The 14,011-nt window shown below is 41.4% G+C and overlaps 1 protein-coding gene across 1 annotated transcript in view; it reads right to left on the bottom strand.

The window, feature by feature from the left end:
- Positions 1 to 238: 238 nt before the first annotated feature.
- LOC125905764 (collagen and calcium-binding EGF domain-containing protein 1-like) overlaps positions 239 to 14,011 on the bottom strand; it is a 41,272-nt gene continuing 27,499 nt past the window's right edge. The window contains exons 3-11 of the mRNA XM_049603956.1: positions 6,686 to 6,738; positions 4,808 to 4,942; positions 4,326 to 4,463; positions 3,634 to 3,767; positions 3,297 to 3,411; positions 2,737 to 2,876; positions 1,692 to 1,727; positions 1,166 to 1,201; positions 239 to 775 (exon numbers count right to left, since the gene is read on the bottom strand). Coding sequence (XP_049459913.1) covers positions 587 to 775; positions 1,166 to 1,201; positions 1,692 to 1,727; positions 2,737 to 2,876; positions 3,297 to 3,411; positions 3,634 to 3,767; positions 4,326 to 4,463; positions 4,808 to 4,942; positions 6,686 to 6,738 — 976 coding nt within the window. The 3' untranslated portion in view covers positions 239 to 586. The remainder of the gene's footprint in view (positions 776 to 1,165; positions 1,202 to 1,691; positions 1,728 to 2,736; positions 2,877 to 3,296; positions 3,412 to 3,633; positions 3,768 to 4,325; positions 4,464 to 4,807; positions 4,943 to 6,685; positions 6,739 to 14,011) is intronic.

Here is a 14,011-nt window from a genome sequence, read left to right as displayed (position 1 = left end):
TCGAGTGCTGGATACTGCAGGCAGGTGCAGGGGAGGCTCACAGTGCAGGTCCTGGGTCTTTGTACCAACGCCCTGCAGGCAAACTGTCAGTGGCAGCAGAGCCGCTATGGGCAGACTCAGGAACGGGAAGAGATGTAGACGATAAAGTTCATCGTTTGAAGTGGTTCAGCTCAGAGGCACAGCTTAGAGACTCAGACATAAAGGCACACACTGCATCTTTCTCACTCTATGTCCTGCGCACACACACACACACACACACACACACACACACACACACACACACACACACACATCCCGTGCCCACACCACAGAATTGAAGAGGCAGCCAGACAGTGCTTGCAGTGGTTAAGAGACTCTGTAGTCCAATTTTAAATCCTTGTATATCTCTCTGTTTTACTGTCTGTGGCAGTGTCCAGAGTGTCATTAAGGCTCCTTGCCCAGTTCATCACTGCTGTGTGGTTAGGGATTATTTACAGGTTGGCACTTTGACCACCAGCATCCTTTATCAACAAAGAAAGAAAGAGTCAAGTTCGGTGTTTGTCTTGCTGGGTTTGAGCGACTGCTACTGTGGGCGGGATGTCAGAGGTCAGGTACTGAGCAGGAGATCTCCTTGTCCAGAGCCCCACTCTACAAAATCCATTTCCCCGCTGGAATGAGGAGGACTGTCCAGAGAGATGCCCCTCCGCTCCCCAAACACCTTCTCCTGCAACTCAATTATGTCATTGCGGATGTCAGCCATCATTAGCAAAAGGAAGTCGAAGGAGCCGGGTGGTCCCTGTGGATGGAAGACGGAATAAGGGATTGATTAATATGCTCTGCATTTCATTTGTCACTGGGTTCGACAATCAGTAAACTGGGTTTCCTTTTGGAGGTGTGAGGCCAAACAGCCTTTTTTTCACAGCAGACAGTTTGGCATGTCATAGCAGGAAAACTGATTAAAATAGTTGAACCAAACCACCAACCCTCACCCCCAATATATGAAGACCCAGGAATAAGATTCAGCAATCAACTATCTTCATCCAGAATAACACACTGCACCTTTAAAATAACTCTAATCCTATCAGACATAACATATTGGAAGATGTGACTGGATTTTAAGAGCATGTTCATGAGTTTACTTTAAGAATATGAATTTACTTTGTGTTTTAACTCTAAATGAACTTACAGGTGGACCTCTGGGACCTGGAGCTCCTCTGTCACCCTGTAGATGAGAAACAGCACGAATTAACCCAATTCTAACAGACACAGCTTCCAAAAACTGTATAAACCACACAGTGCCAAATATACATTTAGAGCAATTTGCTCTATTTAGTAAGGAACAACTCACTAAAGTGTCCTGAAAACTATGTTAGTGAGTGTCAGGCAGGTTAAAACTGTAATGATTATTACTGGACAAACAGTTTGTAGAGTATAATGTAAATATTGTCAGTGTACTGTCTTTACGAAAGGGACAAAAAAACATATGAAATATAGTTTTTCAGAACTGCGTGCTGTTAGATTGTAGAACTTGCTGGCCTTTTGTTTTTTGCCCTGTATGTGACCAAGTCAGACAGGCAAAGGAGCAGCTTTACTGGACTCCATTCACTCGGTGACAAGTTTCTAACTGTGTAGCTTCACACACAAATACACAGATACACATACAGACAATAATTCAAAAATGTACAAGTTTAATAAAGATATGTAATAATAACCTTTTGTCCATCTCTTCCTGTTGCTCCAGGTGGTCCCTGCATGAAAGATAAGGCACATGTTTGAGAAGGTTTGTCAAGCTAATAACATGAGGCAGCAGACATTTTCAGCTACAGCTGTGCTTTTCATCCTATGGCAGGTCTGTTTGAAACGTAAGCTTAAGCACTTAAGAGCTCTAAAGGTAAATCTTGGATAATATGTGAATAGATTTGGCAGTTTTTTTCAGAGATTAAACATAAAACATAAAATCCCACCATACAGTTTTAAATCAACACTGACTACCTCCTCTCCACTTTTACTTCCTCCCTTCTTTATGGCAACAGGGGAAAGTGGCAGACTGTGACATCTCGTGTACACTGTCACTTCACCATAGATAGATACTTGATTGTTCAGGTAAAACCAGTGCTATTAAACAACACTGCTCGAAAAAAAATTAGGTAAACACTTAATTATCACAGTCTAACACCAAGTCAGGGATATCAATCTATCCATTTAGGAAGCCCAAGTGATTGTGAATCATTTTCACCTGCTTTGATGCAAATCAAAGTGACAACAGGTTCAATGGAGAGACAAAATCATCTGATCCAGGTCCGGTAGGAGATCCCACAGGACACCATGTGCTGACTCATCAGGAGCTGAGTCATATTATGAGTTGATAAAAATCATGCAAGTTGAGTCAGCCTGCGATTTCATTTTTTTACTTTGATTTTTGAAGTGATTTTGATTCCAGCCCAGTTGACGATTTTGGTTTCCACTGCATGTAATTTTGTTCTCAACAAATTTTAAAATGTACATCACTAAAGATTTTTAACTTGAATATTTTTGTACATCAAGATTTGATGTGTGATTTAAGTGTTCCCCTATTTTTTTTTTAGCAAAGTATTATTTGTATGACTTTCTGACACACTGGATCATTAGATACACTGAGGATGTGACCTCCAAGTGTTAAGGAACTACTTTGATGTCCTGAGGTGGTGGCTCCAGTGGGAAATAAACTAAAAAAAACAAATGTGATAACCTGTGCATTATGGAATTTTGTTTTCTTACCACTGGCCCCCTGCGGCCTCTTTTCATGTGCCTCAGGTCAGGTTCTGGACCCATGGGTCCCATGTCTCCCCGTGGACCCCGAGGGCCAGGCGGGCCCCTGTCCCCTGGCTCCCCTCTCTTTCCCGGTTCTCCTGGGTGCCCTGATGAGGACAGATGGATACAGCGATGAAGAGAGCGATTTAAAATTTAGGAGTCAGTAGCATCAGAGTGACAAACTGCAACATCACTGAAGGACACCAAGCATTTCTTAATACTAAGCTCCTCACGCAGGTCATTTAAAATCCTTCAATTTACTTGTACTTAAATTGTTACTGCTTTAATCCTATACATTTTTTTTTATCTCTTTGTACTTTTATTATTATGTGCAGAGCATTTTCTTTTACTTGATTATTTTTCCGCACATTTCTTCTGCCTCTTTACCTTCCTCCTTTGTGTTATCCTAACAACTACACACTGTTGTTGCAGATGCTGCGTGCATTAATCACAGACCCTTCCTCTGCACACATCTGGAGCCAGTAGGGGATTCAACTTTTCTAACCTTACAGTTATAGCCACATTACCTGGGACTCCAGGAGCTCCTGGGGGGCCAGATAAACCAGGGAGACAAGGGCTATCAGGATTTTTTCCTGCCCTCCCCAGATGTGGCTTGTCACTGCTGTTGGCCAGTCCAGGAACCTACAAACACAAAGAGGAAATACCAAGATAGTACATGGAGTTTCACACATTTTGATTTATGTTAGCCTTTAACCAAATCAAACTTTTATTTTCCAGTCTCCTACATGCTGAACATGTGGACACGTGGACACACACACAGATCGATGAGTGTTATCAATCATACAAAATATAAATATAAAAAAAGATATCCAAGTGCATTCAAATATTATGTAGACATGTTACCTGGTTGGCTGACTGTGTGTTTCCCAGCCTTAGTTTTAGCTGCAGCAGACTATTTTTCATGTTCATAAAGTCCTGACAGGTGAATGAGCAGGTACCAGCACTCATCAGGGTGTCTGACTTCCCCGTTGAACTCACTGCAAGAGAAAAAAAAACCACATTTAACATTTTTTGGCACATGTTTTCAGCATATTCACTGGGAATAAAACTTCTAATATTCCCATTACTGGTTTCACATTGTCCTGAGCAATACAGAGTCACATTCTACTCAGTCACAGTGAATGTGAAATATTCAAACAATTACTGTACAAAAATGAAAACAACCACCATACCAAAATCATCAGCATCATTACATCTTGTTCAAATGGACAAATAATAAGTGAACCCATGTACTAATGCTCTAGTTCCCAACCTGAGTGTCCTGAACCCCCACTAGGGGTCGCCAGATCTTTACAATGATTGCACGGCCTTTTTTTTTTTTTTTATTTTATCAGTTGTTTTGTACTGTTATTGCTATGCATTGAATATCAGCTGAAATATCTATAGACTATTAGTCACAGGTCATCAGGTTACTCAGTGATAGAAAAGAGGTCCCTTACCAAAAATGTCAGGAAACACTGTGATGGACACTGATTCAGTTTTCTACTGACTTTCATCCACATGCTGTAAAGCTGAACTGAAAGGTATACACTCACAGTTGTGTACAGGGATGCAGGTGTGTTGGTCCGGTGCGAGTATGTAGCCACTGCGACATCGACATAGAAAGCTGCCCACTGTGTTCACACATTCATGGTCACAGACGTTGCTGCTTGGGTGCTCACACTCATTAATGTCTGTGTGTGTGTGTGTGTGTGTGTGTGTGTGTGAGAGAGAGAGAGAGAGAGAGAGAGAGAGAGAGAGAGAGAATAGGGAGAAAGAGAGAAAAATTGACATTGTTACAAACAAAATAAAAATCTTTTTTAAAAAATCCCACAAAACAGGAGGGGGTGCTGTTTTTCTATTTAAAGATCCTGAAAAGTCACTTTCAACATGTTACTGCTTTTTAAAGAAGCCATTTGTTTGATGAACCTCTTTTACTATGCGTGTGGGTCACTGTGTGAAGAAATGGCTAAAAAACACCCTCATGACAGTTACAGTCAAATGTATTCAACAGCAGATGAGAAGGGAGTGTACTGACCCAGACAGTAAGGAGACTTGTGGGTACGGTGTCTCTCTCGGTCGAAGCGATAGCCAGGGTAACATGTGCAGACAACTCGTCCAAAGTTATCAGTACACTGCTGCTCACAGGGTGACGCTGCACACACATCCACGCCTGCAGAGAGAGAAAGAGAGAGAGAGGAGGCAGGGAGAACACAGATTGAGCAAGGTATTCAAAAACACAGAAACCAACGTTACTGGAATCACACAGGACGCTATCAGTGTTTATCACTACCTCCTTACATTCATTAAGTTCCACATCCACAACTGGGAACTGATCACAGCTTTAACTGTCAGCACACAGACAACTCTACAGACCAGTTTATAAGTGTAAATTATAACATGAGTGAAGGCTGAATTCCATTTAGCGGCTTTGGTTTCAGGGCCCTGGCACAATGTTATGACTTACTGGGACACTTGGATAGAATAGAGCCATCTTCATTGTCAAAAGCTGTGTCCTAATCACTCCCTTGTTGACTTATTAACTACTCCCTATTGAATAAACACTCGGTAGTTTACTCTGAAGTGACTGAGCAGTAAATTGAGATTTTTGACACATTAAAATCACCATTATTTTGTGTCATCACTGGCAGGAGTAGAGTCACACTACTGTAATTTTAAAGAACTCATTGCATTGTGTGATTATTGGCAGAAAGCAGTCTACATCCATGAACACTACTCCATAAAGTGTGTAAGTGTAACACTCAGAGTATGGACACAAAATATTATAATATTGAGTAAATACAGTTCACTGTACAATAATATAATAGCCAAGTTGTCTACTATGAAAAGGGCCCATTACAATAACCAAACCGACAAGAGCTTTTATCTGCTCCCAGGGCTTTGCCTTGATTACAGCCCCTGGCTTGGGCCATAAAAAGTGCAAAAACACTTCACCTTCTTAAGTTAAAAGGGAAACAACGATAATTATTGATGAGTTTTCACCATTATTATACAGTTTTCTTTGGCTTGACGGTGTTTACCTTATACTTTGTTGCATGAAATGTACTTTAGATACAAGTTATACTTATACTTATGGATAGACCACAGCAGGCACCGCTTCTGTAAATATTTAGTCAAACTGTCTAATTAAAAAGATATACATCCAATAGGCCTAACACATGGATCTCAAGACATAGTGGAACATCAGACTGGGCAGTAAACTGATGTGGTCCACATGTGAGTGACTCTGTGGAACTTAGCTGGGGTTAAACTTAAATGAATTGAATACTAAAATGTGAGTAGATCCATAGAGCAATTCGATTTATGAATATAGTATGTGTGTATATACAGTACACGTATACACAGTGCGAGTTTTTAGGCACATCCATCCTTAAAAGGCTGTTGTGTTCATGGAGGAACAGTGTTCTCTAGTGGCTGATGTGGATCACTGTTCTGTGAAAGCTTACTACAGTCACTATGCACTAAACCTGTTTGTCAATACTGTTCACACATGTTCGTGATCATGATAATGTCCAATTTTCACACTTATAAGATTTTCTTTTTATTTGTATAATACCACCAAAATGTGGCAGTTCTCTGAGCCAAACCTGTGGACAATTTCTTCTTTTGGTTAGCTATTATGTTGTTTGTTCCAGCACACTGCAATGTGCAAGTCATCCCAGACGACTCCTTAAACATAATTAGGCTTCTCAAAAGTCGACCATAACATGTGCATTATAATATCTGGACTTCTTTGGAGGTCTACATAGACAAAAGTGGTCTCCAGCAGGCTGCTGCAGCCTGTTCTAATCTACAAACTGCTGCAGTGTAGAAATTATATCAGATTTGGAGTGTGTGAATCACATGTGAGTGTGCACGTGCCAGACTTAGAGGTTAGTGTGTATGGTTTACCTACTTTCAGGTATGCACTGGCCCATCACAAACCTGAAACCGTCACAGCATTTCCTCCTGAAAAAAACAACAACAGTAATAATAATCAGAGGTCTGTATCTCTGCCAGCATTTTCCAACCCTTCAACTTATCATCATTACAAGAATAGTTTGACATTTTAGGAAATATGTTTATTTGCCTTCTTGTTGACGGTTAGATGAGAAAATTGAAACCACTTTTGTGTTATTGAAAGCTGTTCTCTGTTGTACATGTCTGCAGTAAATATGAAGCTACAGCCAGCAACTGGTGAGTTTATCATTTCTGTAAACTGATGCACATCATAGAAAAGGGTGGTGATACAGAAGTATCACAGCCAGATTATATATTTCTGCAAACACTTAAAAGCAGATTGTCACTCCAGCTGTCTGAGAGCTTCTGGTCTGCTCTCCCATTTTCACTCCACAGTTAAAAAACTCCATTGATACATGTGAATATATATGGAAGACTAGCTGCAGTTAAGGCACTACTCATTCTCTTTCTTACTTCTCTTTGTCCCCTGACCAGTACTTGAACCATGACCAAATAAGCAAGTAAAAACTATTACATAAATTCAGTTTTTTAACTCCATTACAGCCTCCACTTTTGTGATGTAAGCGCTCGTAACAGTTCAGTAAATGCAGTATTTTTGAAATACAGCATTGTGCAATGAATATTGGGAAACAACTTCTCCTCAAATTGATTTATGGTGTTTGGCAATGACACTTGTCCAGCCATCCTGCAACAATCCTCCACATGTTACAGACATTACAGTTGGAAAAACAAAGAGGAAATGGCTCAGAAACTCAAGCAGCAAGGCCACGCAACAAATATCACACACACACACACACACACACACACACACACACACACACACACACTTGGAGAAAAAAGGCAAGAATACACGACTCCTGTCCTACAAAATGCATGCTGTTACCGGAGGGGAGCTAGCGTGCTGCCTCATTCACAGCCCCCTCAAGACAACAAGTTACTTTTATTCTCCTCCAGCCTCCATGCAGTGTAACCCTAAATCACTCTGAGATCCCCCCTCCTCCTCCTGAATGAAAAATAACCTATAAAACGGCGAGGCCAGCCTAAACTGATGAGATCCAGATGAGGGCGGCTTTAATCTGCAGCTTGTAGCTGGGAGTGTTGAGAGGGATGGATAAGGCTGGGCATGGAGCAGAGGTGGAGACAGGAGAGTGAATGCTGAGATGTCACTTGTTCAGTCAGTCAATCAGTCGGTAAATCCATCAATCAGTCATCTCAGTGGGGATAATGCATTACAGATGCAAGTCTGTTCTGAAAACCACTAAAAAGACCTTATCAGTTACCAGCCATGACAGATCCGTATTAAATTAAGTTTCTTCCATTTCTATTATTTTATTGCCACAGCAATCTCTGGCCTTGTGTTATCTCCCATAAAAATGATGCCAATGAGATCTCATTGGAAAATAGCTGGATGAAGTGCAACAGAAATCGATTTCATGGTAGTTTCATACACAGTGTACATATACATATATATATATATTGTAGATGACTATTTGCAGTAGGCTACAACTGATAAATACTGGGGCGGCAGTATCTCAGTCCACAGGGACTTGGGTTGGGAACTGGAGGATTGTTGGCTCAAGTCCCTGTCGGGGCCAAAATATGGAGCGTGGACTGGTAGCTGGAGAGGTCCCAGTTCACCTCCTAGGCACTGCCAAGGTGCCCCTGAGCAAGGCAACAAACTCCCAACAGCTTGGGGCACCCATCCATAGGCAGCCCCCTCACTCTGATATCAGATCCTGTTTGTGAATGTGTGTATATTTCAGGGCTGTGTGTATACAAGTGGAAAGACTGAATTTGTTCTCAGGGATTGATAAAGTATATCTTCTTGTCAAATCCAGTGTTTCACAGAAATGTGATTGGGCAATATTGACATAATTAAATGCCCTCTGTTCTCTTCAATAAGATGTCTAAACTGTTACTAATTTCTTTTACTGAAAGGTTAGTGAAGGTAGATGAAAAAATGTGTGTGTGTTAGTCCAATATGTACCAAGAGTAACATTTATTTATTACTTTTATTTATTTTTATTTTGTTTAACACAGGATATGGTTTCAATAATCGATACAGGCAAGTTAACAGCACTAAACTAGCTGCTCTATGAGGCTGCACTCAGGCACAGCAGTTCTCTGAGCTAAATGCTAACGTAAGCCTGCTGACATGATCCAATAAACTTGTATAGTGTATTGTCTATGTGATACATATGTGAACATGTGTGTGTGAACTTTGACACCTTCACTGCCAGACTACAGATAAAAGCCTTATCTCAGAGTCTAATACTGTGTGTTCACACTACAAGTGACATAGCAGCAGGCTACACGTCATTTTCAATGAAAGCCGGTGACTTGACGCTACAAACTGACATGTGACATTTGTTGCTGCAGAAGTTTGCTGATACTGATACTATACTGCATCGCACTGCATCCAGTGTGTCTCCGTCTGCATCCCCTGAGGTGCTTTGTGGCAGGTAGCAGACAAACACAAGCCTGTGATGATGTAACTACTAATAAGCACTCGAACAACACTTCAACGGCAACTCAGCGATAATGTAGCTGGTTGTGCTGTTGGATTGACGCTCAAAGTGTGAACACAGCATTAAGCTCCCTCTCGTTTCCTTTGTTTCCCTCTGGATTTATAGCATTAGACTTGGCTCTCACCTCAGCTCTGGAATCTACACGGTCTCTGCACATACTTGCAAATCTACGAACCTTTCCCCACACACTCTTATACACACACACACACACACACACACACACACACACACACACATCCTAAAGCACCACAAATTTTCACATTGATCAAAAATGTGAAGCAAGCCAGAGCAGACCAACTGAAAGCTCACACCAGCAACTCACAGAGTAAACAGGAAAAATAAAGACATGAAAGCCAGTGTGAGCCAAGACTGTGGCAAATAGCAGAAAAACAACCCATATCAAAGATCCACAGAGCAGAGAAAGCCAACTGATCTCACTACAACACACCACACAGGCACATACGCTGATGGGCCGTCTGTCAGTCAGAAATGCAGCAGCCTCGGCAGCTCTCCCCTGGGTGTTTGTGATGGACGGAACAGGGAGGCTGGGGCCTCTGGACAAGCAGAAGAGGTTGGAGGGAGAGATGACCCGTGTGTTTTTGTTTTGGAATGTGAAAGTATGTTGGTCAGACCGGCAACAGGCCCAGTCAACATGACACGGCCTTTAAAACACAGACCATTACATTCACTGGCATCAGTCTTATGTGTGTTTAGAAATTTGTCTGGTGTAGTTCAGTTTTATTTTGGCATGGATATGGACAAAAAATGATAATGGGCACAAAATATTGGCAAAATATCAACAGCCTTGATTGAAAAATATCAGTAACCTACCTTCCAAAACCCAGAACAATCTAACCGTGTGTGTGTTCACATCTGCACATAGAACATGTGTGTTTGTGTGTGTGAGTCTGTGTGAGGGCTGGGATACCATCCAGTAATTGGGTACAGCCTTTTAATGTCAGTCAAGGTTTATTAGTGAGAGCGATCCATGACGCTAGCAAGCTCCCTCTCCTCCTCTCTCCTTTTTCATGTCCTCTCTGTGCACTTTACTTCACTCGCGCTACATCAAGTCTGTGATTTGAAACATGTCGATTCATATTCAGGCCATTCTACCGGCCTCTTGTTTCACAGAGCACCCCACTGGGTTCGCTAGTTGTTGACATAATCTCTGTCTCTCTCTCTCTTCTCGTCAGACTGACATGTTGTTGGCCTCACGCTGCCCTCCGTCCATGAAACCTGATGAGGTGTCTGCCTTTTCCATTTTTATTTCATTCAGACGAATATTCTTCTGTCCTCTCAAGACTTGCTGAGGCCAGGAGGATTGTTTAAAGCCTTTAACAGCCACTTTTAAACTCAACAACCAACAGGACTATCTGTCTGACATGCATCTCTCTGTGCTGAGTTCACTCTTCACACAGTTTTCTTTACCAACATGCAGCTCCAAAATGCACCAATGCAACTGACACACTTCTTACACATCTCTCCTCATGCCTCCATTGTCTCCAGTGTAAACACAGCAAAGAAATGCAGTGTGCAGCAGTGAGCAAGCAATGGCAAGGAAGAAAAGGACTGCTAGCAAATAAACATGGATGCAAACAATGCAGGATTCAAATACAGAAAATCAGCTTTGTAACTGTTTTAGTGGGTTAAAGGATACACACAATGGGTTTTAGTTAGAAAACACTGAATGTAAATACAACATTTGTTTGTTTACAAGAAAACTCCGCAGGGCACCTTTAAGCTTTAGTTTACATGAATTTGTTTCTGCATGAAATCAGTTCTATCTAATTATTTATCTCTGAGGTTCAAGAACTCTGGGGTTAGCCAACCAGTCGGTTACACTTCTCCATACAGCCATATGGCGGCATGAGGGACTGAATACCCGTTAAACAACTCACAGGGATGTAATGATTCAGTATGTTGTAGTGGTGTCTTATTTGATGTTGCAAAGACAAAGAATGCCAGAAAATTAGCCTGAGTACTTTAACTTTAACTTTCAACTTAAAAAGCTGTACGATAATGAGGCTCCAGTGAAGGTTCGGTCAGGAAGACAATACTTTTCATGCTCAGGCTTTAAGTTTCTTTCTCACCCATTCACTCCTTGCACTCACTGGGTGTTTCTCAGAGTCAAGATTGGATCCTCAAACGACTGAATTTGAAGGACGCTACGTCACCAACCCTGCCAAAGACTGTTCCAATGTCAAGGATGCTTCCGGATTTCGAGGACTCAGTCCTTCTTTGAGAGAAATTCCAAGGATGCATGTGTGTATCCCCAGCAGGTATCAAATCCCCAAAATACTTAGTTAGCACACAAGTTGCTAGAAGTGAAAGCAGAGCCTCTTGAATGAAACTTGCGCCAGGGGAGCTCGGCAGTATTTAGATAAATATGTCATTTATTTGGATTAATGTCTCCATGAGTTTTTAACATGCAAGCGTGAAAAAAAATATTGACAGAAACTTCATAATTCATACATTCCAATGTGTCCACTGCCAAATAATGAGATTTTTAAAATAATGTTATTAAGATAAAAACATAAAAGTTTTTAAATGAATCATTTACAGCAGAGATGGACTTTGAGAAACATCCACTACCTATAGGTGTCATTGTCTGGGTAGGTCAGTTTAGTTCACAGTCAACCAATAGCACAGCGACACACCTTCTCTGTCAGCATCATCTTACTGTTCCTCATTTTAAATATGGATCTTTCTCTGCTGCAGTTCTTTCCTGCTGCAGTTGTGCTCCCTCACCTCCCCATCACCGCCTAGTCTTTTTGGATTCATCAGCCTCATCTGCTTCAGCAGTCAGCAGCCACTACCACCAGTGTCTGGACTCCATCGGGGGATTTATCTTGCTGCTGCTCAGATGTCCCTCAATCACAAAATATCTCCTTCTGGTGTCCAAAGCACCAAAGACTTCTGTTAAATCTTAATCAGCGCAAATCATCTGTTAATCTGTACACTCATATTCTGTATTAAAATTTATCTTTACTCCATTGTTCGGTCTCTCTTGATTGAACTACTGTCTTATACCATATACCCAGGTAAAGTTTTAGGAAGGTATGATGGTATCAAACATTAGATACTGCCCAAGCCTATTTGTTAATGTGCACATGAATCTCTGTGTTTTCAAATTTGCAAATGTACTCTGTTAACATTTAAGGAATATTTAAATGTGAGATTCATAAGCATGTAGAAATTTAACCACAGGACTGAACTTAAGAGTTTCCTGTTTTTTTCATCTATTGAAGACTTTTACTTCATTAATACTTACTATTAATATTTAGTTGTTAAGCACATTTCAGAGTCTTTTACACATGTTCACATCGTATGCACATTAAGAGATTGGTGTACGCACAAAGGATTTGAGATCTCATTTCACAACTCTCTACACACATTAGCTAATAATATTGCTATTCCTGTATTGGCCCTCTACTGACCCATGAGTGTTTTATCAGTTTGTATTGTGCAATAAAATGAAAACAGCCTGACATGGTGACATAAACAAGAAACTAACTAAAGTACACAACCACAGTGCTGCAGAGTTCAGCGGATTTTGACTGATATAAGGAGTGAATTGTTCAGTTCCTCACAATCAGTGTAATAAACTGAGAGCATTGTACTTAATGTTAGACATGTAATAGTATAGGATGTGCTAGCAGTTTATCTGTTGTTGTATTGTGGTCACCTATGTTAAGTTATGGCTCGGCCTGTAACAGGTACTTGTAGGCTGACCTATAGTATTGACTCTTCTGACTGTGTAGGCCTGCATTAAAATACATATATATTGTGATAAGAATCAATTTGCATGTTTCACGGTAGATTAACTCTGCGTTAAGAAAAAACATGGATGATAGAGAGGTTTGGAGAGGATTTGGACAGCTTCTCTTGGCTTTCACTAGCAAACTGTCAGTGTGGATATCATTAACTGTGACTGCTGGCTGCTGTTGTTGACAGCTTGTGTACCCAGAGTTTGATAAGTTACAATAAACACAGAACTGCAAATAGACTGGACATTACATAGCTCATACCAATCCATTAAAAATGCAGTGATTGGCTCTGATACACATCCAGCAGAGGAAGAGAATCTGTATGAAGCAGCGAGATTCCTTTTGCTGATTTTTGTGAGCAAGATAAAAAAACATTAGCTACATCCTGACAAGCCTCTGACATGGCCCAGTGTGTCTTGAAGATAGCTGATGGTGTCTACTTGCAACTTACAGTATGTGATTACAACTCCATGTTGAGTCTACATGCCACACTGACCTGATCCCTCAAGCATCCTAAACTCTACTCCTGTCCATCTTCCCTTCTGGCCTTTGGGTACCAATTATTCTCCCACCACTCCTTGGGTTTGGTGGTGGCTGACCTGGCAGCTACCTGCCAGGTGAGAGGTGCAGGCAGGCCCATGTATGACCCCAGTTTGCCTCAGCAGCTGCTGCCAAAATCAGCACGGCAGCACTGGAAGAAACACTGAGACAGAATCCAGAGGCAGGCCTGGGCCTGGATCACTTTACACCGAAGATTATGTACTTTAGCAAGGGGTCTCCTTCCAGGGGGGAAATGCTCACTGTTATGGTTTCCCATCCAGCGTCACTGTGATTTATTTGTGCATTCACAGGCAGGAATGGGCTGCAAAGACAGGATATTCATAATAGCACCCCAAGAAAATCCCTCTACCTCCCCAAGTCTCCAGCCCAGACAGTGCAGGGGTCCTGACAGCAGAGCAGTATGGA

This window comes from Epinephelus fuscoguttatus, linkage group LG2 (assembly GCF_011397635.1).
Source record: "Epinephelus fuscoguttatus linkage group LG2, E.fuscoguttatus.final_Chr_v1".
NCBI classification, from domain to species: Eukaryota; Metazoa; Chordata; class Actinopteri; order Perciformes; family Serranidae; genus Epinephelus; species Epinephelus fuscoguttatus.
The sequence above is the reverse complement of the archived record's forward strand: the minus strand, read 5'-3'. Positions and strand labels throughout refer to the sequence as shown.